The following is a 23,734-nucleotide window of genomic DNA, read 5'->3' as shown; positions in this document are numbered from 1 at the left end:
CGCTGAGAAGCCTGCTGCCTCCTGCAGGGAAGCTGCGCTTAGCATTACTGGGGAAGGAGAAAGAGGGGATGACTGGCTTATGGGGGAGCACTCAACCTCCACAAAGGAGAGGAGTCAGCCGGCAGGGCTGCTGGCGCCAAATCTGCCATTAAGAGCAACCGGTAACATTCACTGTTCACCACGTGCCAGGTGCTAAGCGTGCTTTACATGCACCACGTACTGAATCCTCCAATCCCCCTTTAGGGCAGGTATCATCATCTCCGTTTTACAGAGGAGGAAACTGAGGCCGGAGAGTTTACGTAACTTGTCCAAGGTGGCCGCACTCACAAAGAGCTGGAGCTGGCATTCAACCCACAGGGGACTCCAGGGCACAGGTTCCCCACTGTCCGCACGGCCCACCTCCTCTGGGACCTTCCTCCCTGGCGTGGCGGGAAGAGCATCTGGCCTTTCCGGGAGCCAAGTGAGATGAGTTGATACTAAAGGGTTGGGAAATGTGAAGAGGCCTGCCCCCAGCACTCCAAGCCCCAGGGGAGCTGAGGGGCGCCCATGAGTCACTCCCGCCAGAAGGCAGACAAGGCAGGCTGGAGGGCTTCCCGGGCAGCGATTCCGAGGCCATTTATCTGCATGTGTCTCTGCCCCACCCCATGTCTGCCTGATGGCAAGTGATGCAGGAGTCTCGATTACGTGATGTCACATGACCTCTCCGAGCCTCCTGCCATAGATGTGTCACAAGGTAGCAGTTCCAGCCCTGCCCACCTTACATGCAGAGAGAGGGGATCCAAATGAGGTAATGGATTTGCAAGTCCTGGGTCAACTCTACATTGCCACATAGCAATAAGAAATTAAGTAATTAGGATAATTACTATTACATAGGTGTGGGGTTTGTTGAAGATGTGAAGTCCTGCTGCGCAGCCATTAAACCCCATTAAAGGGGAAAACACGTCAGTTAAAAAGTTGGGGCTCAGCTCTGCAGCAAAGGGGAAGGCACAGGCCAGGCAAGGGAGGCGAGCCAGCTCCTGCTTGGGAACTGGATGTGAGTCATGGCTGGGAGCGGCGGTGGGAAGGGGGCAAGTGGGCCAGCCCCGTGGCATCCCCAGGCTGTGCCAAGGTTGGCTGGTGCCCTCCTCTCTCCATGTTGGAAGCTCCAGGATGCAATCCCAGGAACTTAGCAGAGTCCGCTGAGGGCCTTTCTCACCTAGCAACCTAATTCTGCCAGTAAGATCTGAGACGTTAAACTGCCTTTTGGGAGCCACCCTATAAGAGAGACCTTGATCAATGGGTTTAGGGAATGTGCCCACATTGAGCAAAGGACTGGACGCCACCTTCTATCAGCAACGACCGAAGGGACTGCAGCTATTCAGCCTGGAGAAGAAGGGGCTAGTGGGGGCCACGGAGCCACGGTCACGGCCAGCAGCCTGAGCATGTATCCCAGGAAATGCCATGCTCCATGTGGCTGAAGGCAGAATAAAGGCTGAGGAGTGGAAGCTGCAGGGAGGCGGATGTCAGGACAAGCTGAGGAAAAGCCATCTAACCGTGGAACTAGCTGCAGCAGGAGGTGCTGAGCTCACTGTCACTGAAGGTGGCAGCAGAGGCTGGGCACCGGCAATCGAGGTGGCTGTGGAAGGAGTTTCTGACCACATACCTGCTGCTGTCCGGCCACCCCCTTCTTGATCGCGCCTTCCATCTTTGGCGAGCCTGGCCGCCCGGAGGCGCCCTCTTTGCCGCTGCTCATCAACAACTTCTTGAGCTCCACGTTTTCCTCCCTGGTTGGGGGCAAGGAGAGAGGTCACGTTGCTGGCCCTGGGTCAAGGAGGCTGGGGGCCTCACACCTACTATTCATCTGAGTTGCAGCTGAGTCCTGGGGAATAAGGACCCTGAAACCTGCTCTCGGGTAGAACCAAAAAGGGCATCTGTAAGCCACTTCGCTGGCAATCTGTGGGTTTCCCAGGAGTTCTAGGACAGAGACTCTAGAACCCTAGAGGGGTTTCCCCAACTGTGGATGTCTGTATACAAGCGATCTTCCGGATGCATCCACGCTGCACTGAATGACCCTGGGTCACACTGCTGAGAAAGTTACACCCTCTCCAGATCTCTTCAAACTTCCAGCATAGAGCATGGGGAAAGCCTCAGTTTGGTGCCAGGAGGTCTTGAGCACCTCTCTAATACCTACTAGTCTCCCTCGTTAACAGAGAAAGAGCAGCCTTCAGGCCCAGAGCCTTCAGTGGGCAAAGGTACTTGGCCAGAATTTGTGAGCACCCTTCCATCTTCATTGTATTTATTGTTGGAGTTGTCATCTATTTATTACAGCAATGGTGTTTTCCATTTACTCCAGTGAAAGTTTTCTTTACAATAATTTTTTTTTTTTGAGGAAGATTAGCCCTGAGCTAACATCTGCCACCAATCCTCCTCTTTTTTGCTGGGGAAGCCTGGCCCTGAGCTAACATCCATGCCCATCTTCCTCTACTTTATGTGCGGGACACCTGCCACAGCATGGCTTGACAAGCGGTGTGTAAGTCTGTACCCAGGATCCAAACCGGTGAACCCCAGTATAATAATTTTAAGTAAAAACACGATTCAAACTAAACTCTTAAGTAAATAATAAGGTAGGTGATACTGGACATAATAAAGGTGGCGATGTGGATTAAGGTACAACTGGAATATGGAAAATATTTCTTTTTTTTTAAAGATTTTATTGTTCCTTTTTTTCCCCAAAGCCCCCTGGTACATAGTTGTATATTTTTAGTTGTGGGTCCTTCTAGTTGTGGCATGTGGGACGCCGCCTCAGCATGGCCTGATGAGCGGTGCCGTGTCCGTGCCCAGGGTCCGAACTGGTGAAACCCTGGGCCGCCAAAGCGGACTGCATGAACTTAATCACTCGGCCACATGGCCAGCCCCTGGAAAATATTTCTTTAAGTCCTATTTGAAGGCTTGGTTTCCACATAATAATAGAAAAACAGAGAAGGTAAGTGGCTTTCCCAAGGTCACACAGCGGGGACTTGTGCTATTGCCTTCTAATCATGAGTCTGTCCTCCAACCTGGATTTTGGGATTCATGGATGGAGTCATTATGACTATAAAACCTCAAAACTTTTGGCCATCCAAAAGTAAATAAGTATATGCTGATTCAAAATGGCCCTGTGACCCACTAGTTACACATTATCGTGGCCATACTTAAGAAATTTATAGGGGCCAGCCCGGTGGCACAGTGGTTAAGTTTGCACGTTCTGCTTCTTGGCGGCCCGGGGTTCGCCAGTTCAGATCCTGGGTGTGGACATGGCACGACTTGGCAAGCCATGCTGTGGTGGGCATCCCACATATAAAGTAGAGGAAGATGGGCACGGATGTTAGCTCAGGGCCAGTCTTCCTCAGCAAAAAGAGGAGGATTGGCAGTAGTTAGCTCAGAGCTGATCTTCCTCAAATAAATAAATAAATAAATAAATAAATGTCATTAAAAAAAAAAAGAAATTTATATTCTTTCTCTTTCTGTCGATTCTAAAATAAGCAACAGGAAGGGGAGAAAGGGAGTGGCAAGTCCTGGCTATAACACAGAGCTCTCCTGCATGTACCTGAGCCCAGCTAGCACCCAGCAGATGATTCATCCGAAGGATCTCAGACCACAGTGCAGGCAGGAATTAGAGCCACTCCAGTGAACGGGGAGCAAGGAGGCCCAGGTTCTCACCGTGAGCCCTGAAGCAAGTCCCTGCCTCTCGTTAGGCCTCGGTCTCCCTCTGCACAATGAGGGGTCTGGCCCGCCTGCTCTCAAAGGGCCCTTCCAGCTCTGACAGTCAAGTTGAGGGGTTCTCAAGTGCGATCCTGGGCCCACCTACATCATAACCACAGGGGCCCGTGGGAAAACGCAGACGCCCAGGTCTCGCCTCAGACCGGCTGAGTCAGAACCTCGGCAGGGGAAGGAGGAGTGGGAGAGTGAACTTGTAGTGCCTTCCCCGACCCTCAGTGATCCTGCACGAAATCCGAGCCCCACTAGCCCAGATGAGGAATCCGACCAGCCTCAGGAAAACAGAGCAGGACGGGTGGTGGCCAGCAGGGGGCAGCAAAGTCCTGCGTCCTCGCCAGCAGCCAGCAAGCCGCTGTGAACAGGCCACCGGGCAAGCTCCCGAGGAAGGAGTGCAATTCGTACACACCCTTCTGAAGCTCTCTAGGCACTTTATGAACAGACGCTCCCCAGGTATTAAAAGGGCCAAAGAGGAAATGCCAAGGGACCCAGGGAGAAGGACCCAGAGACCCATCACCCAAAGCAGGGCTCTGGACACAGACCTCGGAGCCCTCACTCCAGAGACCAGCACCACGCGGCACGGCCTCCTCCTGCCCACCCCGGGTCCTCATGCCCTTCCTGAGGAGCCGGGACTCACCGCAGCCTCTCGGCAGCCTGATCCCGCTGCTCCAGGCCCTTGTCCAGCTTGGCCTTCAGGGCCTCATTCTCCTTCCGAAGCTGCTCACACAGGGTCTGCAGGGCAGAGAGGTAGACGGGGGGAAGGGAAGGGAAGGGATGCACCCCAAACGCATGCTGATGTTGGAGGACAGGGGAGGGGCTGCAGTCAAGCCAGGTCCCAACACTTACCCCCTTTGCCTGGCCTCACCCAATCCCTCTCAGGACGGCTGGGAGCCAAGCCGCGAGGCTCATCCAGGCCCTCTACACATGCTCTCCCTCAGGAGCCAGCGGTGAGGACGCCTGACCAACAACCAGCCACAGGGTCTCCTGGTCCTCCAAGGCAGAGAGCTCCATCCCTCCTCCTCCTTTACTGCTGTTCCCACAGCCTACAACACTCTTCCCCTCGAGCCTTCCCCGGACTGACTTCTACTCCTGCTTCAAGTCTCAGTCTAAACGTCACCTCCCCAGAGAAGTCCTCCCTGACTTCCACATCTCAGGTGTTAGGTCACCTCCCTTATCCTCACTCAGCCACCTGCTCTCACCCTTCTTGGTACTCAGGACAATTAGAGCTAAAGAACTGTTTGGGTCATTGTTCTTAATAACCCTCCCCTACCCCCCCACTAGCCTGAGACGCCCCCACGGTGCCCCCGCAGTCTCTTGTCCACTGCCTGATCCCCAGCCCCAGCTCAGGCCCTAGCACAGGTCCACACTTAACTGCATGAAGGAAACCACAACTGAACGACTAAGTGGCCAAACGAATGAATGAACAAGTGACAAAATGAGTCCCAGGAGGCCTGCGAGCTCAGCCGATTTGGAGAGTGTGCGAGGCTTCCCGTGCCGTCGAACGGCAAGTCGGAAGACAGGGCGCCGGGTCGAGACCTCGGCCAGTTCCTCAGGAGTGGCTCAGGCCTCCTTCACCCCAAGACTCAGTTCCCTCCTCTACAAAATGGGGGCAACCGTTCCTTCCTGCCTCCTTTCCAGGGCTGCTGTGAGCACAAACAGGACCATGACGGTATAAGCGCCTTGTGACCTGCCAGGCACTCGACAACATTTGAGGACTTATGCTGGAAGGGCTGCGAGGTGGGGGGCATGGAGAGGACGGCCAGACACAGGGCCTCACTGATGGGGAGGGAAGGGAGGCGCTGACTAGTGACGCTGAGGCGCCGTGTCAGTCCTAAGTGACCCAGTCTTTAACAAACACGTAGCGAGCACCCACACGTGCCTCGTCCATGGCTGGGCGCTCCTCCCCTCCCTGCTCATTGGAGCCTCACAGCTTCCCCAAAGCTACGTAATGCGTCTCTATTTTAAAGGTGGGCTCATGCAGATGAAATAATTTGCATGAGGTTGCACAGCTGTTAAGAGTCACCACTGGGATTAAACTCCACCTGTCAGACCTTAAACTGGTGTCTCTCTCCCCCGTGATAAAAGAGCAGAGAAGGGAGGCAGCGGCCTGTGAGCTGGGCTGGCGGCGGAGACTGGACCAGACATTTCACCCGCTTCTTCCATTTCCATTTTCCAGGCGACCGTGTGACTAGTTCTAGCCAATGAAAGAGGAATGGAAGTGACAAGGGTCACTCTGGGCTGGCCCATGCACAATTCTCTGGTCTTTTTTCCTTGTGTCTATGGCTCTTGCTGCCTCACATTCCAAAGGGTATGAGATGGTGGGGCCTCCGTCAGTCTGGGCCTCTAAGTAAGCATGGAGCAGAAACAAGCCCCTGCCACACAGAATAAGAGGGAAGACTTTTATGTTATCGAGGGAGATTTCAGAGTTGTTTGTTTCCACAGCAAAACCTAGCCCTTTCTGACTAACATAAGAGAGATGGGAAGGCTGAATGGAGGAGACAGCCCAGAACGGGAGGGTGGTCGGGCACGAGGGATCCGAGGCTGAGAGAACAGAACACTATTCTGACTGGTTCCAACACCCAGCAGAGGCCCTGTGCCGTACCTGGATTTGAAAATGTTTGTTGAGTGAACCAAGAAACAAATCAATGAATGCATAAAGAAGAACCGGATTAATCTGCCTCCACCCACAGGCTGGGAAATACCCAGGATGCCATGGCCCTGGGCGAGGCCTCCCAGAGGACAGAACACCCTGCTCCTGGTCACTGTGGGAAGGCCAGGACAAGGTCTCACGTGCTGCTCACCCTTCCAGTCTAGAGCACTGTTTCCTCGGAGTCCCTGGGTAAACGCCCTGGGCACAAAGCAGCCAAAGTAGAGAGGGCATCATCTTAAGGCCTTCAAAGGGGTTGACATAGCTCACCTGTGTGGTCACCTGCTCATTCATTTGTTCATTCACCAAATGCACATTAAGCACCTACTAAGTGCCAGGCGCTGGGCTATGACAGATGTACATGCCCCTCTTGTGAGGCTCACATTCTAGCAGAGAGCGCAAGGAAAGTACACACAACGTAAAGAAACCACCTAAGAAAACACGCTCATTCCAAACTCTGACAATGGCTAAGAAGGAAACAAACAGGGGCCTGATGTAAAAACAACAGAGGTCGGCAGGACCCCTTTTACGAGGCCTGGTATCGATGCCCTTTTCAAAGCCAGAAAGCTGACGCTCGACGTGACCCCGGGCAAGCGATGCACCGGTTCACCCCACAGGGGCTCGGCTCTGACACCTCAAGCCCCGCTGAAGGACGCGCATCCCTCCAGGCCTCCCCTGTGGCCCCAATCACTCCTCCAGCCCGGCCACTCGAGGTGGGATCGGGGTCCTGAGCTCTCCCTGGAGTCCTCTGCTCCCCATCTCTCTCCTCGCACCTTGTCTCCAGCCAGGGCGTCCCTCCTGCTCTTGTCGACCCAGGCCCTTCCCAAGGTCACACATGGTGGATCCCCCTTCCACGGGGCACGAGAATGTCTGCCGATGTGGGGGAGCCCACAGACCAGTGACTGGCAGAGGATGGTCTGGGACAGAGGAGGAGACTTCGTTATAGCTCCGTCACTAAGGTGACAGGTGCTCAGGTCCTGAGCAGGTCCTCTCCGAGCCTCAGTTTCACCATCTGCGAATCCTTCTCTACCCCCAAACCCTCAAGGCTAACATCCCCTTACCAGTATGAACGACTGATGATAAAATCCTCACAGTGACCACGTGTCAAGCACTTACTGTGTTCTAGACTGCACTAGGTGTTCCACTTAATACTCACAGCAAGCCCCTGAGGGAGGCATTCCCAGCCGACAGGGATAGTGAGGGACAGGGAGGATAAGTGACTTGTCCAAGGTCACACGGCAATAAAGAGTCACCACTGCAAACCCTACCAAGAGCAGCAGAGCCCTGTCTGATCTAGAGCCAGCAGGGGAGAGGATGGAGCAAAAAGACCGGGCAGGGATCCGCCCTGCTGACACAGGGTGGCTTGGAGTTGGAATCGCCTCGACGGCACTAACAACAAACTAGAACCCAGGACCGTACGCCTCCAAGGCCTAGTCTGGCCCAGGAAGGAAACGTGACCTCATTTCCATGGCACAGGGAGGGTTATGAAAGGCAGCCCCCTCCATAGTGGAGGCAGAGAGGGATGGTAGTTAAGAGCATGGACTTTGGAATGTGACAGATTGAGGTTCAAATCCTAACTGCACCATCTACTAGATGGGTGACCTTAGACAAAAAAAAATATCACCTCTTGAGGGCTGTGTCCCCATCTGTGAAGTAGGGATAATGATGGTCCTACCCCAGGGGGCTGGTCCTTGCCCCCTCCCTTCTCCTGCCTGTACATCAAAAACAAAGGCAGGGCTGCCGCCGACCTGCCCACCCGCCATTTCCCAATTTCCTTCCTCTTCCTCGTCCCTTCCCACAACTTCTTTACCCTGCCCACTACCCTGAGCAAGAAGCCCAAAGTTGGCCCCCAGCATCACCCTCAGAAGCCCCCTGGTACCCAAGCGTTCCCGGGACGACCTGGAGGAAGCCGAGGGGAGGCACGCCTGCTGAGCCCAGGCACCCTGCCTGACGGCCTCACCTGCAGGATGGAGGTGCGCTGCTCATTCTTGTGCACCTTGGAGGCCAGCCGGTTGAACTCGAGGGCCATGCGGCCCAGGTGGGTGAAGAGCTGGCTGTGGTCCGGCTCCTCAGCGCACACGCTCAGGGTGGTTTCCAGGCGCTGCAAGTGCAGCATCAGGTTGGTGTCCTCGTGGGGCAGGGGGCCCAGCTCCTGGAGCGGGGAAGGGGACATGGATCACTCTTCACCAGGGTCTGAGTAGACGTGGCCAGCCATTCTCCCTCTGCTTCCCCATTCCTCGTGACTCAGTTTCCCCCTATGATCCCAGCTCAGCCCAGGGAAATTCTCCAGTTACGCAGGTTCCCTGTCTGTGGCTGACTCACAGGGCAGGACCCGGGCCTCCCAGGCCGCAGGCTGGCTTACCAGCAGCGGAGCCACCTTCCTCCCACATGCTGGGCCTCACTGAGTGCCTGTGGGTAAATCACTTGTCCACTGGGCCTCAGAATGCTCATCTATGAAATGTCCACACACCCTTCCCGCCCTCCACCTCACAGGGCGCTTATGAGGGCACTGACACTTGGAAGCAGCACGCGCAGGAGAGGGGTACCAGTCTATATACAGCACTGCCTCTTTGGCTGAGGGAGTCCTGACCAGGGAGCCACACAGAGACCAAAACAGTCCAACTTTTATGTCTGTACACATGTCTTCCAGGGAATGGTCCAAGCACTCACCAGCTTCTCAGAGGACCCAAGACTCAAACAGGCTAAGAATCATAGCTCTAAAGAGTTCAAAGAATCGCAATCTAGTAGAGTACATGAGAAACGAAGCATCCCGTGCGTAGGACAGCCCACTCTTGACCATCACTCAATCTCTCCTTCTTTCTCCACCTCCCCTCTGTCTAGAATACTCTTATCAAAGACAGTGCCTTGGTTATGCCACCACCGTGCCCAAGGCCCACAGGGGCACCTGACAACTAACTGCCAAGCCCAGGCCCCCTGCCAGGCGTCCAAGTCTCATCTTCCTGGCCAGAGCCCCACGCACCAGGCCCTGCGGCTTCTCATTCTTCCCTCCCGCAGTGAGCCCTCTGCTCACCTTTCCCCGCCCTGCCCACGCCGCAGCTCCTCTAGCAGGCTTCCCCTAACATCCATGGGAGTCACAGGACATCAGAGCTATGAGGGGCCTCAGGGTGCAGGCTGGGAAACCAAGCTCTGGAGAGACGGACCCTGCCCCAAGTCACCCAGTGAGTCAGTGGCAGAGTCAGGACTGGAACTTAGGCCTCCTGACTTTTGATCTGGTGCTCTGTCGCACTGACCTCTGAACTCTGCCACAGTAGAAATGCCCCAAAGCCACACCGTGGCACTCAGTGAATGCCCCTGTAACATTGTGAGCACCTTATTCTAATAGGAGTTAACGCTGCTGCCTCAATCCTGCACTCGGCCCCTCAATGCCTCTTTCCACAAAGGATCAGAGGTGGCGATGCTGCTCTGTGTACGGCTCATGAATTGCTTTATTCCTCTGATTTCTCCAACGAGGGCGACAAGCTCCCAGAGGGCAGGGAGGCTGTCTTGTCTTTGCTCAGCACAGCCCAGGCACATGGTGGGGATAGGATGAACTTATTAACAAGATGAAGTTACTGGTCTAAGATCAAAGAGTGAAAGATTTTCTGAGCAGGGTCATCTTGCCTCCTCAGCCAGCTTCTCAGCGCCCTTAGGGACCAGACAAAGGGACAGAACTTCCCAGGATACAAAACACAGAACCTTTCTAATACTCAGAGCTGCCTGGTGTGGTGATGAGCCCCTGAGTCACTGAAGGCATGCTAGTGTAAGCTGGATGACCAGACCACTTGATGGGGAACTTGCACTGGGGACCGACAGACACAAGATGCAATCAGTGAACCAAATTAGCAACATTTGTCCCTCAAATCCTTGGTGGAACAAGGCAGCGGGGACCAAGGCGTCAGTGAAGTAAGGTCAGCCCACTTACTGCCTACATAACAAACAAAAAGTCTCAAAGTGGGGAGGGAGAGAGAAGGAGGAGAGAATAAGACTTGAAGACTTTTGAAGAATGTTCCAGACCTTTTGCCCTTGCAATGGTTCTCCAATAAGCCTGCCACTGTAAGATAAAGCAGGACATCACTGGAATAAAGGCAGCAAGTAGGGTAAGGGACAGAATGAGGATGCTGGGTGGACAGCCCCGAGCTGGAGGAGTGAGAGAATGAGTGTGTGTGTGTGCACGTGTACCTGTGTGTGTGAAACGTTTAACGTCCTACCTGGACGCCCTGAAGGGGAGGCTGGGAGGAACAGCACGCCTGCACAGAAGGGTAGGTCACCTGCCTTGAGCCGCTCTGGGCCTCTCGGACCCTCTCCACTCTACCTGGGCTCGGGGCCCACAGGCCCGAAGGCTGAGTCACAGTGTGTGAGGTGCCCTGCATTGGTGGAGACAAGGGGGCTGGCACTGTGCCCAGGCTTTCACAATGGTCGGGTGCCTGTGCGGCCCAAGTCGGGGAAGTCACCAGCCAGGGATTTGCATATGTGAGCGAGAAGCATCCCCTGCTCTGGCCCCTCGTGTATCCCCAAGTGACTCCAGGGTGCCCAAGGGACCTGTGCGGGTCCAGTGGCCCTCACCCAGGGCTGGGTGAGTGAAACAGAGAGGAGACATGGGACATGCCCGGGGACCTGCCATCCACTCACCATCGTGTTCCTGGTGCGGCTGCCACTCTCTGGTGGTGAATTCTGGTCATCGGTGGGGACCACTTCAAATTCAGAGGAGGAGCCCTGTGCAGAAAGGGGGGAAGAGGCTGCCTGAGATGAAAACTCCTGGCCCCTCCCCTGGGGCCCCGCAGCTGAGAGCAGCGAGGGGGCAGAGAATGGAAGGACCAAAGCCCTCTCACATCCGAATCACTCGGGCAGCCCCTGCGTGCAGAGGCTGGGCTCACGGGGCAGTTACACTTCATTTCATGTGAGACCACAAAGCAGGAGTCCCAGGCTGCCTGCGGCCCACTGTGTAATATGATGTCATGTCCTTTTTGCGGCCAGTTTCCCCATCTGTAAAACGGAGATGTTGACCAGCTGACCTTGAACTGCTAGCACTTCAGGATTGTATTTTTCTTAAAGGCCTTGCACTTTTTTTTTTTTTTTTTAAAGATTTTATTTTTTTCCTTTTTCTCCCCAAACCCCCCGGTACATAGTTGTATATTCTTCGTTGTGGGTTCTTCTAGTTGTGGTATGTGGGACGCTGCCTCAGTGTGGTTTGATGAGCAGTGCCATGTCCGCGCCCAGGATTCGAACCAACGAAACACTGGGCCGGCTGCAGTGGAGTGCGCGAACTTAACCACTCGGCCACGGGGCCAGCCCCAAGGCCTTGCACTTTTAAAAGATTTTCGTGAACTCCATTATTTCTCAAAGCAACCCACGGAGCAGTCAGAGGGTTACATCCCCTGTAGACAGATGAGGAAACTGAGGGAACATCGTTAGTTAAGGCAAAAGTAGGGACTGTACCCAAGCAGTGCAAACCCAACACCCCTGCTACAACACCAGAGCTGTCTCCCAGGCCAGGGCTCACCGGCTGGTCGCCTGGAGAACACACAGTTGGTATGGCTACTGCCAAGTGGTCCTGTGCCAGCCTTGCCGACCCTGTCCCGGAGGTCCCAGAGGAGCAGACTGATCTGGGATAAGTCCCAAAGATGTGCCAACAAATCTGGAGAGACTTCTTCAGGATTCACCCAAATCCAGGGTGGCCAAGGACACCCAGACGTTCTCACATCTCTCAGCCATTGCAAGCAAAGGTACTGGTTTTCAACCAATGGATAGGCCAATGGGCCCTCTGAACCAGCAAGTGGCTCTGGGATTGCTATTAAACCTGGTCTACAAAGACTATGCCAGCCTTCCTTCGTCCACGAAAGGGCAGACGGATGGGAGAATCTCTGTGCTCAGTTTCTGCTGAGCCTCATGGCCGCCAAGAACCCAGCTCTGGATCTTGACCCTGCCTTAGAAACTCCCGTTGACCTCTACCTTCCCTCAGTGTTTGTGTGACCTTGGAAAATGCTCTTCTCTCTCTGGACCTGATCTGTAGGATGAAGATGCTAAACAATATGATCACTTGGGTCCCTTCCAGTCTTAGGAGACCAAGCAAAACTTCTCAAGGCAAATCTCTAGAAGACAGTTCCCAAGCCCCCTTTGAGATGTGAGTTCCACGTCACAGCCATCTGTTTTCCGAGCACTGTGCTCAGTCAACATTACACATCAGTTAACATTGCACAACTTAGTAAACGGGAGAATTCCCTGTGCACACAAGGGTCTTCCTGGTAAGTTTTAACTATGACCTTCCTTTGAAAACGGGGAAACCAAGGCCCCAAAGAGATTGAGATCAACTTGCCCAACATCACCCAGCAAGTTAGAACTCAGGCTTCTTGACCCCACCCCTCTCTCTTCACGTTCCTGGATCTGCCAACAGGACCTTAAAGTCCAGGCAACCTTCAGCTGCGACTGCAAATGCAACTTACGCTGGATGGAGGTTTCTGGACTGGCTCTGGCTTCTCGTTGGGGTGTGCGGGGTCAGCGGGGGGTGCTGGGACGTCTGCATCCTTTTCTAGAGAATTGAGAAAAACATGGGTGAGCAGCAGGGAAAAGGGACCATCCCCTGGAGGACAGCCCTGGCCAGAAGGGTTCTCCCACAGAGTTCCCGACTTGAGTCTGGGCAAATGGGAGGAGGTCCCACGGGGCCAGAGAGCCTGGGAAAACAACTGGCCGTGGAAGGATGGGGACAGAACCTGGGCAGAAAGACTACCTTCCCTGGACTTGCCGGGAAAATCCCAAGGTGGCCGCTGCTCCTTGCTACCCTGGACCTGCCTCAGTGATGACAGGGACGACAATTTACAATTAACGAAGTGTTTTTATACTATTTTTTATCTCAGTGGATGCTCATGACAGCTCTGTATCCCCATTTTAAAGATAAGGAAACTGAGGTGTGGAAAGGTCACCACCTGGCTCACAGTCACAGAGTCAGGAACTGCAAAACCAGGACTCAGACTTGGCTCTCCCTCCCCCACCTCCTTGGGCTCTAGCCTGGCACCAATCTGGGACTCAGAAGACACTGCTGAAGGGACAAGTGGTGGCTGACTACGCCCCCTGACTGCAGCACAGATGACTCAGACATCATCACTTTCCTCCATTTGTCCATTCAGCACATGGAACCACCAGCCAAATGGAAGGCTGGCGCACTGGCCTGGGCCAGGACCGCAGGCGGGGCTGCAGCAGGAGGCAACCTTAGCCCCAGGGGTGGGGACCGCTTCCCTCCACTCCGGACCTTGCCCTGGACTTGGAGATGCGCCACAGGAATGCATGGTGACCACACACAGGACTTTAACCCTTAGTCACAGTCAATGTTCTCCTGTAATACGCAGCATATATGCAACCTCACATCTGAAATACATAGCAGCAGGCAAGTCCAGCTTCTTCCATGGGTCTCAGCTTCCCCAAATGTAATATGGAAGGAGGGGGCCAGACCAGAGAGCTTCTGATTCCTTTGCCAGCTCTGCGTAAACCAAAGTAGCTGCCTGGAGCCCTGGGCCTGGCACATAGTAGCTGCTCATCAAATATCTGCTGAATAAATATGCTGACAAAGATCCCGGAGCCACCTCTCAGGTGCAGTGGACAGTTGTGATCTACCACCAGTGTCTGCCAGGGCCTCAGGGGTGCTGAGTTACCAGCCATTTTTGGACAAGATTATTTTGAAGTCCCTTCCAAACCTGACCTTCTCGGGATTCTGTAGCCAAAACATGATTGGGAGGATGGTCTGTGGCCTAAGGATAAACGAGGGAGATGTGGATTTCTGAGCAGGAAGGGAGAAGGTCCCCTGTTAAGGGTGTGGAGAGCCAGGAGTGCGGGGAAAAGTAGAAGACAAGCCGGGCCCCACGTACCTGTGAGCTCAGCCAGGTGGTCGAAGGAGGCCAAAGACGGAGACAGAGGTGGGAGCAGCTCACCGTCCTTGACCAGCTCCTCTGCCTTCTGCCGCAGCCTGGATGCTTCCATCTGAGACTCTTCCAGAAGCTCCCCTGGGGACACAGAGGGGAAAGGAGGAGCGAGAGGAATCGCTCAGCTCAGTGCACTGCTGCTCCCAGCCCCGCGCCCTAAGCCTGCTTCTGCCTGGCTCTCTGGGCCCTGGGCTTCGGTGCCACCATCGCCTTGTGGGCTGAGTGGGACACACAACATTCTAGCTCCCTGCCAGAAACAGGCCAGATAAGGAAGTGGGCCCTGCAGTCAGGGAAAAAGGAGTGTAGGGGAATCTAGAACAAACTCCTGGCCCCCAGCACCCTTTTCTGGCCCCACTCCCACCACACCTGGCTGAGGACTCCATAGAAAGCCAGGGGCTCTGTTAGGCCTACGATCATGGCATCCTGGGGTACCCACAGCCTACACCCCACAGTCAGGGCTTGCCTCCAGGGAGGAGACCCTCCATAATACCGCCCCTCGGGGCCTCAGTTTTCCTTTTCCGACAGGTGGGGAAGGGGAAACTCCAGCCTCCCTCCCCGGTCTGCCATCCAAGCAGAGATCTGCCAGGCAAGGAGAAAGTATTTGGAAAATCGGGGAGTTGTGCTCGTCCCCAAAGCCTGAGACCAGAGAAGGTGGAGCAAGACAAAGGAGTAGTTGTAGGAGCTTGGAGGAAAGAGAGCTCTCTGGATGGGGACATCAACAATGCCTCGCACGGAGGAGACAGCATCTGAGCTGGGTGCTGACGGAGGGGCGACTCAGTCACATGGAGGCGAGTGGGCTTGCTCTAGGCCATGTGACAGCTGGAGCAAAAGCCCGGGAAGGAGAACCAAGGGACCGCCCCCCCCCCCCCCCCCCCGTTTCCATGTCCACAAACGGGGCCTTCCAGCTCCCTCTCTCCAGCTCCACGCCTCCTTCTTGGCCCCTCACAGTATTCTGAGACCTGTCATCGCGGTTCTGGGGTGCTGGGGATTCAGGGCTGGGAAAGGGCCCACCACGCTACAGAAGAGCATGAAGACCCAGCTGCAGGGCAGGTGCCAATGTGGGACCGGGAGGGACAGAGGGATGCTGGGGCAGAGGCCCACGTGGCCGGCGCTGCAGGGACAAGGCCTGCGGGAGAGTGCACGGTCTGCTTTACCTAACATCTTTATCCCTTGCATTTTTTCCTTCAGTCGGGAATTCTCCTCCACTAGGCGCTCAAAAGCCGCCGACGCCTCTCCCGGAGGCACGCTGCCCCCAGGGTCGTAGATCCGGTATGGTCCTCTCCCTTCCATGAGGGTGGCTCAGCCCCTGGAGTGGTGCCCACCTGGCTGTAAGGACAACAGCAATATATCAGGGGGCTGGCCGGGCCATTGAGGCATCCTAGTCAATCAGTGCCCCAGAAGGCAGTCCCCACAACCCAGAAGAGAACACAGCACTTCAGGCTGGTCTGTCCACCGTACAGCAGAGCAGGACAGTCACCTCCTTTGATCGGGACACTCTGCCTCTATTAATGCAACCTAAGAATGGCATCAATTTCTTTTAGCAGCCTCACTGCACTGCTGGTTCATTTGGAACAGCAATCAACTGTGAGGTGCAATGTGGAGTACAGGAAGAGCACTGAACTGGGAGTCAAAAAACTTGAGTTCATGGAGCCAACCCGGTGGCGTAGGGGTTAAGTTCGCATGCTACGTTTTGGCAGCCCAGGGTTTACGGATTCAGATCCCGGGTACAGACCTACACACTGCTTGTCAAGTCATGCTGTAGTGGCCTCCCATACACAAAAAATAGAGGAAGATGGCACAGATGTTAGCTCAGTGACAATCATCCTCACCAAAAAAATAAATGAAACAAGTTGAGTTCATATCCTGTCGATGGGGTCCCAAAGGAGAGGGATGCTGGCTCACTGCATCCTCAGCACCCAGCATGGTATTAACTGTGACATGAATGCCCAATAAACACTGACTTAATGAATAAAAGGTCTATCCATCAACTCACTGTGGGATCGTGCAGACCCTTCCCCTCTCTGAGGAGGGGAAATGAAAGCCTTACACTCAATCAGTGATCTCTACAGTGAAATGCTCGTGCCCTAAGGGATACGCAAGTCAATCCAATCCAAAGTTCCATGTACATGCACACTGCCTTTTTTAAAAGAAAGAAGAGGAGGAAAAACCCTGACTGTGTTTAATAGACTAATCGACACTGCCACCCTCCTCCTTCAGTCTCACATCATGTAGGGTCTGTCCCTTCCGGTTTTAATGAACAGAAGAATTTTCCATCGAACCACGATCTACCCGTGCTGCAGGTGTTCTGCATTAGTCTGTTCAATCTCATCTGCTTTATTTCATTTGAAATTACTCTGTGAAGTGACTTCAGAATCCTAGTTCTGTGACTTTGCAGAGCAACTTCTTTCTTGCACTCACTCCTTCATTCATCCAACAATTATTTATTGGGCATCTACTCTGTGCTGGGTCCTAGTCTAGGTGCTTGGAAATTATCATCAAACAAAACAGACATGAACCTCTGATGGCGCTTACAGACGGATAGGTGGGTAAACACAGTATTAGGGGTGATGAAACCATCTATGGACAAAAATTAAGCAGGAAAGTTTGAGGCCGGGACTTTCATTTTAGCAGAGACCTGAAGGAGGAGAGGGAACTAGCCACACAGATATCTGGAGGAAGAATATTATAGGAAGAGGGGACAGTAAGTGCAAAGGCCCTGAGGCTGAAAAACTGATCCAGCTTCCAGCCCTACAAAGAGCTCGCCAACACGAAAGAGCTCCAAAGGCCTCCACCGGGGACCTCAGAAGGACTTAGTCACCACCCCCAGGGCAAAAACTGTTTGTCAGGAATCCTCAAAGGCCCTTCGAGGACCCACACAGAGCTCACTGAGAGAAAAGAGTGAAAAAGGACTAATAACTACAGCCACCATTCCTTCAACATCTGCTTGCCAGACACTGCATTAAACGCTTCGGAAGCATCCCTTCAGCTAAGCTGCACGACAACCCCAAGATCCATACTTAGTTATGCTCATTTGATAAGGGAGGCTCAGCGAGGTTACATAACTCAGCCAGGGTTACAGCACTCCCCTCTTCTCCACTGTTTCACTTTCCATGGTTTCGGTTACCCGCAGTCAACCACAGTTCAAAAACATTAAACGGAAAATTCCAAAAACAAACAACTCATGAGTTTTCAATTGTGCACCGTTCCGAGTAGTGTGATGAAATCCCACACCGTCCGCTCCATCCTGCCCGGGACGTGAACCCTCCCTGGGCCCAGCATCCACGCTGTGTACGCCACCTGCCTGTGAGTCCCCGCAGTGGTCTTGGTTATCAGATTGACCGTCGCAGTATCACAGAGCCTGTGTTCAAGTCACCCTTAGTTTACTGAATAATGGCCCCAAAGCACAAGAGTAGTGATGCTGGCGATTCGGATATGCCAAAGAGAAGCTGTAAGGTGCTTCCTTTAAGTGAAAAGGAGAAAGTTCTTGACCTAATAAGGAAAGAAAAAAAATCATACGCTGAGGTTGCTAAGATCTACGGTAAGAATGAATCTTCTATTCATGAAATTGTGAAGAAGAAAAACAGAAATTCACGCTAGTTTTGCTGGCACACCTCAAACACGTAACTACTACTGGAAAAAACACAGTATACATAGGGCTCGGTACTATCTGTGGTTTCAGGCATCCACCAGGGGGTCTTGGAAGGTGTCCCCTGCGGATAAGCGGGGACTACTGGACACAGTCAGCACGAGAGAGCCAAGACGCAAACGCAGCCCTGCCTGCCTGAGAAAGCTGAGCGAACCCCCTGCCAGACTCTCACAGCTCCCCAATCAAGACTCAGGCCGGAGCGGCAGACGGCGGGTTCAAGCCCGTTTGCAGGGGGACGCCAGGCTAGGGGCCCTCTCTGGACTGTCCCCCCAGCCCCGGTAGTACAAGAAATAACAGGGATTTTGCCCTGAAGGTCCCCATTACTGGCCCCTGCCACCATCTCCTCCTACTTCTCTAACATTCCATTCAGGATGATTCTAGACAGTTGAGTGCAGTCTGAGTCCAGAGCGTACTCTCACAGGACCACTGAGCTGGACACACTGAGGTATGCCCCTCTCTCCCCCTCACTTATTTGCCCTTATGGGATGACGTGGGCCAGAAAGAAAAACACCGTTCCGGCGAGCAGGGCCCCTCCCCCAAAGACTGACAAACAGAAGATGAACAACACTTCGACACCCACACCCTCTGGGCCCCATGGAGGAAAGGACAGCTGTCCACCTGCCGACACAAGTCATCACTCAGCTTCCCAGGGGGACTTGTTTTTACCTTGAAAGGTCAACATTACAGAGCAGAGCAACCAGGCACTGGAGTGTTCAGCAGATCAAGACACAGTGGGGGTAAAGCACTTGGCACAAAGACTGGCACACAGCAAGGTGCTCAAAAACGCTGGGAGACATGGCGGGGGTCCTTCCTCTGTGCTCCCCCCTCTCCTCATGTGCCTCCCCAGCAAAGCACTGACTGCCAGGTACAGTACGGAGTGTGCTTGACTGGTGTGAGCGTTTGCGCACGGGACTGAGAGTTTCCTGGAGGGAGGAGCGTGCTTTAGTCATCTCTGTCACCAGCACAGGTCTGGCACTTGGAAGGCGAGCCACGACTGAGGGCTGAATCAAGTTCACAAACAGGGAGAGCGAGAGCTGGAAGGAGCTTGCAGCCACCTTTGGTGATAGTGGCAGCAGGAGTCCTGGTTCCTGCTCAGCACTCCACATTCACCCTAACAGAACTCACGGTTGACGCTGTGTGATGAGTGAGACATGTTTTTACTCCACATCTTGATTGCCCAGTAGATTAGAAACTCCATGAGAGCAGGGGCCGAGTCCATCTTGTCTCCTAAGGTCTATTCAGAGTGGTCCAGAATGGAGCCTCAATAAACCTCTAATCAGAGCAGAAAGGCAGAGAGGACCAGGAGGCCCTGCCTCTGCTCCTGCCTCCAGAGAGGCCAGATGCAAACATCCCAAGAGCCTGGCCGGGACCTGCTGACCAGGGGCACTCTGGACGACCATACACTTCTAGGATCAGGGCTGGCACAGCCATGCTCCCTCAGAGATGCCCAGATGTAAGCCAAGCACAGAGCAGGATGCAGGACACAGGAACTGAAACCCATCTCCACATCCTCCAAACCACGCAACGCTCAGGCTCACCCTCAGCCCTGGGGAGCCACCAGGGAAGCAGGGTCAGGGGAAGCAAAAGAGGGGCAGGCAGGGCGATGCTCCTCGACTCCAGCCTCGCTGGGCAGAGCCCAGGGGCGGGGGACAGAATAGGCTGCCGGTGGGTGGGCAGGGGGAGCCCAGACGAAACAGTCTACTGTGCGAAAACCCTCTCTGGAGATCAGAGGAGCCACCCAAGGGACAGCCTGGGCTTCTGGAGGAAAGAAACACAAAGAGAGAAATGGGGAATTTCCGCGTCTGCTGACCTCATGCCCAGATGGCCACCGGCAGTTCCAAGATGACTGCTGGGCAGATGGGAACTCTCTTCCCGGTCAGTTTGGTTTGTATAACCTTTCCTGGAGAGGGGAATCATTCCCAGGATGACAGAGCCGCACAGGAATCTCCAAGGGCAACCAGGCGAGTCCCCGTCAACAGGCGTTCAGAGGCTCTGAACGAGGGGCTGCGTCGCTCCCCTGACCCCCAGGCTGCCGGCGCATTTCCCGTCCATCCATCAAAGGCCACCGAGCGTGTGTGCAAAGGTGAAAGGAACCGTGGGCCGGGCTGCACGGGGCAATGCCGGATCAGCACCTAGGCATCCTGGGGCATGAGCTCATCGGACTCTCCCTCATTGTGTGAGGGCACTGAGTCAGGGCCCAGAGCACAAAGACCAAGGTCACACAAAAAATTAGGATGGAGCTGGAACCAGAAGGTCCCTGCGCTCTCTCCAGTCTGCCCACTGCCCCCGCCCTCCATTTATACTCCTGCGTCTGGATCCCCCTGCATAGTAGAGGCCCCCAGTCTCCTGCCTTGTTCCTGCGAGGTCTGGCCATCTCCAGCTGGGCCCAGTTCTAGCAGCTGCAGATCAGCAGGGGACCCACCAGCAGTCGGACACCAACCCACCTTCCCAAAACAGAAAGAGCCGGTGGTGAAGAGGCAGCGAACTCAGTCCTTGTTCCAGAACAAGAGCTCAGCTGAGAAGGGCCTCCCCGAGGGGCCTGGCAGCGCCTGCAGGAACCAGAGAGGCCCGGTTTGGGGGCAGAAGGGGGCGCACGGAGTGTGAAGATGGAAGTGATGCTGTTGAAACGGAGGGAGCTGTCAGCCTAAAAGAGGAGGAGCTGGTGGTGTGACACAGAGACAGACAAGCAGCTAAGGGGGTCTGAGGAGGGTGGGAACGTGGGCCCAAATCAAAGCCTCCACTGGAGAAGACCGCTGAAAAAGGCTAGATTCGGAGCTAAATTTACATTCCAGCCTCTGCACTGAAATGCTTCGCCCACCTGAGGCCGTCTTGAGATTAGCCACGTGCTAACTAGGGGGGCTCCCAGGCCCCCCACATGATATGGATTTGCATAGCCAGCAACATTTGCAAAATACCTAGTAGTTTCTCAAGCATTGTTTTTCTGTCTGATTGTCACACGGCCTTGGGAAGAAGGCAGGGCTGATGTCTGTTTGACAGATGAGGAAACTGAGGCCCACCTGGGAACTTAATCAGCCCGATCTAATGCCACTGGGCACTGGCTGCATCCTGGGGCGAGCTATACCCTGCAACCCTGGGAGAAGCGAAGTTCTCCCTGCCCCACAGGGAAAAGCACGAGCCGATAGCTGGTCTTGGAAGTCGGGAGGGAGGTCATGGCAGCCAACGGCCACCTCCTCAGGCAGAGGCAGGGGCTGCCAGGGATGCTGGTGGGTAGGGGTGATGGAAGGGGAAGGAAGGCTCTCCAGGAAGGAAAGCACAGGACAGAAAGTGAGAAGTCCTGGCCTCTACTCTGCTGCCCGCTCTCATGGCCACGGGCGAGCCCATCCGCTCCCTGCACCTCAGTTCCCTCGTGCGCAAAGCGAGGAGCCTGGACTGGAGAGAAACCAGGTGATGTCTTACAGCTGGCCTAAGGACCGGCAGAGACCAAGCCCCAGGAGCCAGCAGCCTGCCAAGGAAAGAGAGAGGATGGGGCACACTGGAGATGAGACAGCCTAGGAGTCGGGAAGTAACGGTCCAAACAGGACGGGCTCTACAGTGAGGCCCGCAGGCCCGTGGCCCTGAGTGAGAGCCCCCCTCTCTGTGGCCCCTGGGGGGCCTCACCAGCACTTGCCTCACCCTAGTGCCAGCTCTGCCCACCCCTGCAGGCTGTGTGATCCTGGACCAGTCCCTCCCCTTTCCTGAGCCTCAGCTGCCCCATCTGCAGAACAGGAATAATAACAGAACCTACCTGGTGTCAGATTAAAGAAATGAGATGAAACAATACGTATGCATTTGGAAAGGGGTTCTCAGTTTCTACTTCCTGATTATTTGATTTATTTAATGAGAAGAGTATTCATTTTATAATAATATTTCAATACTAATAATAATAATGGGTGTATAGTACCAAGCTAAGTACCCAACACACAGCAGGTTCTTAGTGGAAAGTTGAGGCAGCCCCATGACCGCGCCCAGCTGAGCTAAGGGCCAAGTCTCCCCCTCACATAGTCCCTCTTTCAACAGAGTTTTTAGGTTCCTCACTAAGCTAGGCCGTGGCATCCACTTAACTTCTGGTAACTGCAAATAACCGTGAAGCAGGGACACGGGTATACCATCACGGCTCGTGAAGATGGAGCTACAAGAAGCCCACGGACCACAGGATCACACTCATGAAAGACTGGCAATCCTCGGAGCCTCATTTTCCTCGACCATAATCGGAAATAGCCTGCAATTCCCGCAGGGATCAGAGGAAGCGAGGCGGCACAAGAGCACCTCGCAAACGAAGCAAGATCTGTCCACGTTCACGGGTTACGATGACGAGCTCCAGTCCTCCCCACCCCTTCACAGTCAGGGAACTGTGGCCCCAGGGCCATCCACCCAGGGGCAGCCTGCAGCCTCTTGAGGACCGTCAGCAAAGACACAGCACTGACTTTAGACGGCGTGTACCCAGGGAGCCCACCCGGCATCCTTGCCAGCGAGGAGCCAAGGACTCAGTCTTTGCAACCACTTGGGTAATGAAGAGGCTGCAGGCGAGGCTGCGCTGTGAGGAACTGGGGCTCAGGACTCAGGGGATGTAGCCAAGCCCTCAGTTTCCTAAAAGGAGGGGTTTGCAACAATAGCAATAATATAACATAGTAGGGTAGGCTAGACAATAGCAACAATATAACGCAGTGGGGTAGACTAGACAATCTTCAAGGCCCCGTCTAGTTCTAACATTGCAGAACTTGCCAGTTACAGTCACCCCTTTCTAGAACCTTCTGACCTGGAAGGGTTACTCTCCCCAGCTCCAATCCATCCTAACACCCGGGTAGACTTCCCTGATCCGTTAGACCTCCCACAGTGCTATCAGGGCTGCTGTCGCCCCGTCAAGAGCAGTCAGAAACCCCAACGATGTCTGCAGCCCTTTGCTGGGTCCTGCCCTCCTCCCTGACACGCACCCAGACTCCAGCCAGCCTGAGGGCTGTGTCCCTCAGACACGGCACACATCTCCCCCGTGGCCCCTCCCTCCCCTCCCCTCCACTGACTCCCCACAGAGGAAGCCCACTGCCACCACTCAGCCTCCAAGACTCAGGCTCCACACCACTGGCCTGGGGACAAAGAGGGGTGGACCACAGCCCTCAGCTGGCTGGAACGACTGCGAAAGAAGGCCAGGCAGCATCTAACTAAAGCTGGGAGAGGGCCTGACAGCTGTTAAGTGCTACCATATGCCAAGCACTGGGCTGCATCTTTATGCATATGACCTCATTTTCTTCTCACCACACAGAGATAAAAATTATTATCCCTATTTTCTAGCAAGGAAACCAGTCCTCTAGGATAGACAGCATTATCTCTATTTTTCAGATGAGGAAGCAGACTCAGAGACGTTAAGTCACTTGCCTAAGGACACACAGCTGGTTAGTGGCAGAATCCAGCCTTGACCTATTAGACTCCACCACCACTGCCCTTTCCACTGGCTGGCACTGCCTGAGAGGCAACAGGCTGCAGCTCAGGGGAGGAAACCAGCCCAGCTGTCTGGCTCTCTGGACCTTGACCCCAAGTTCCCAGGCCCTGCCTCCACATGTCTCTAACTTTGTATGCAGCCAGGTCAGTGTGCCCTGATCGCCTGCTGTCACCAAGGCTTAGAATCTCAGGCTGGAAGAAAGCTCAGGGGAAATTCAGGCCTGTGCAATCCAGTCCCCAGGGGACTACCGTTGACCAGCTTTAGTGACCAGGACCTCAGCAACTTCCTCCCCAAGGAGCCTCCCTGGGCAGCCAGCACTGGCTGGAGTTGGGCTACTCCCAGTTCTGCTTCCACTTCCCCCGCTC

At 54.5% G+C, this 23,734-nt stretch overlaps 1 protein-coding gene across 14 annotated transcripts in view; it reads right to left on the bottom strand.

Annotated features, from left to right (window-relative positions):
* TNIP1 (TNFAIP3 interacting protein 1) overlaps positions 1 to 23,734 on the bottom strand; it is a 51,088-nt gene that overhangs the window by 14,270 nt on the left and 13,084 nt on the right. For 10 of the 14 annotated variants that reach the window (XM_008517213.2, XM_070570419.1, XM_070570417.1 and 7 more), the window contains exons 2-8: positions 15,444 to 15,615; positions 14,236 to 14,370; positions 12,820 to 12,905; positions 11,009 to 11,092; positions 8,340 to 8,531; positions 4,370 to 4,464; positions 1,643 to 1,763 (exon numbers count right to left, since the gene is read on the bottom strand). In XM_008517213.2, the coding sequence (XP_008515435.1) occupies positions 1,643 to 1,763; positions 4,370 to 4,464; positions 8,340 to 8,531; positions 11,009 to 11,092; positions 12,820 to 12,905; positions 14,236 to 14,370; positions 15,444 to 15,579 (849 nt within the window). In that variant the 5' untranslated portion in view covers positions 15,580 to 15,615. The remainder of the gene's footprint in view (positions 1 to 1,642; positions 1,764 to 4,369; positions 4,465 to 8,339; positions 8,532 to 11,008; positions 11,093 to 12,819; positions 12,906 to 14,235; positions 14,371 to 15,443; positions 15,616 to 23,734) is intronic. The other 4 variants (XM_008517216.2, XM_070570420.1, XM_070570423.1 and 1 more) reach the window with 1 other exon arrangement.

Source organism: Equus przewalskii, chromosome 13, assembly GCF_037783145.1.
Source record: "Equus przewalskii isolate Varuska chromosome 13, EquPr2, whole genome shotgun sequence".
Classification (NCBI taxonomy): Eukaryota; Metazoa; Chordata; class Mammalia; order Perissodactyla; family Equidae; genus Equus; species Equus przewalskii.
This window is presented reverse-complemented; position numbering and strand designations above follow the sequence as displayed.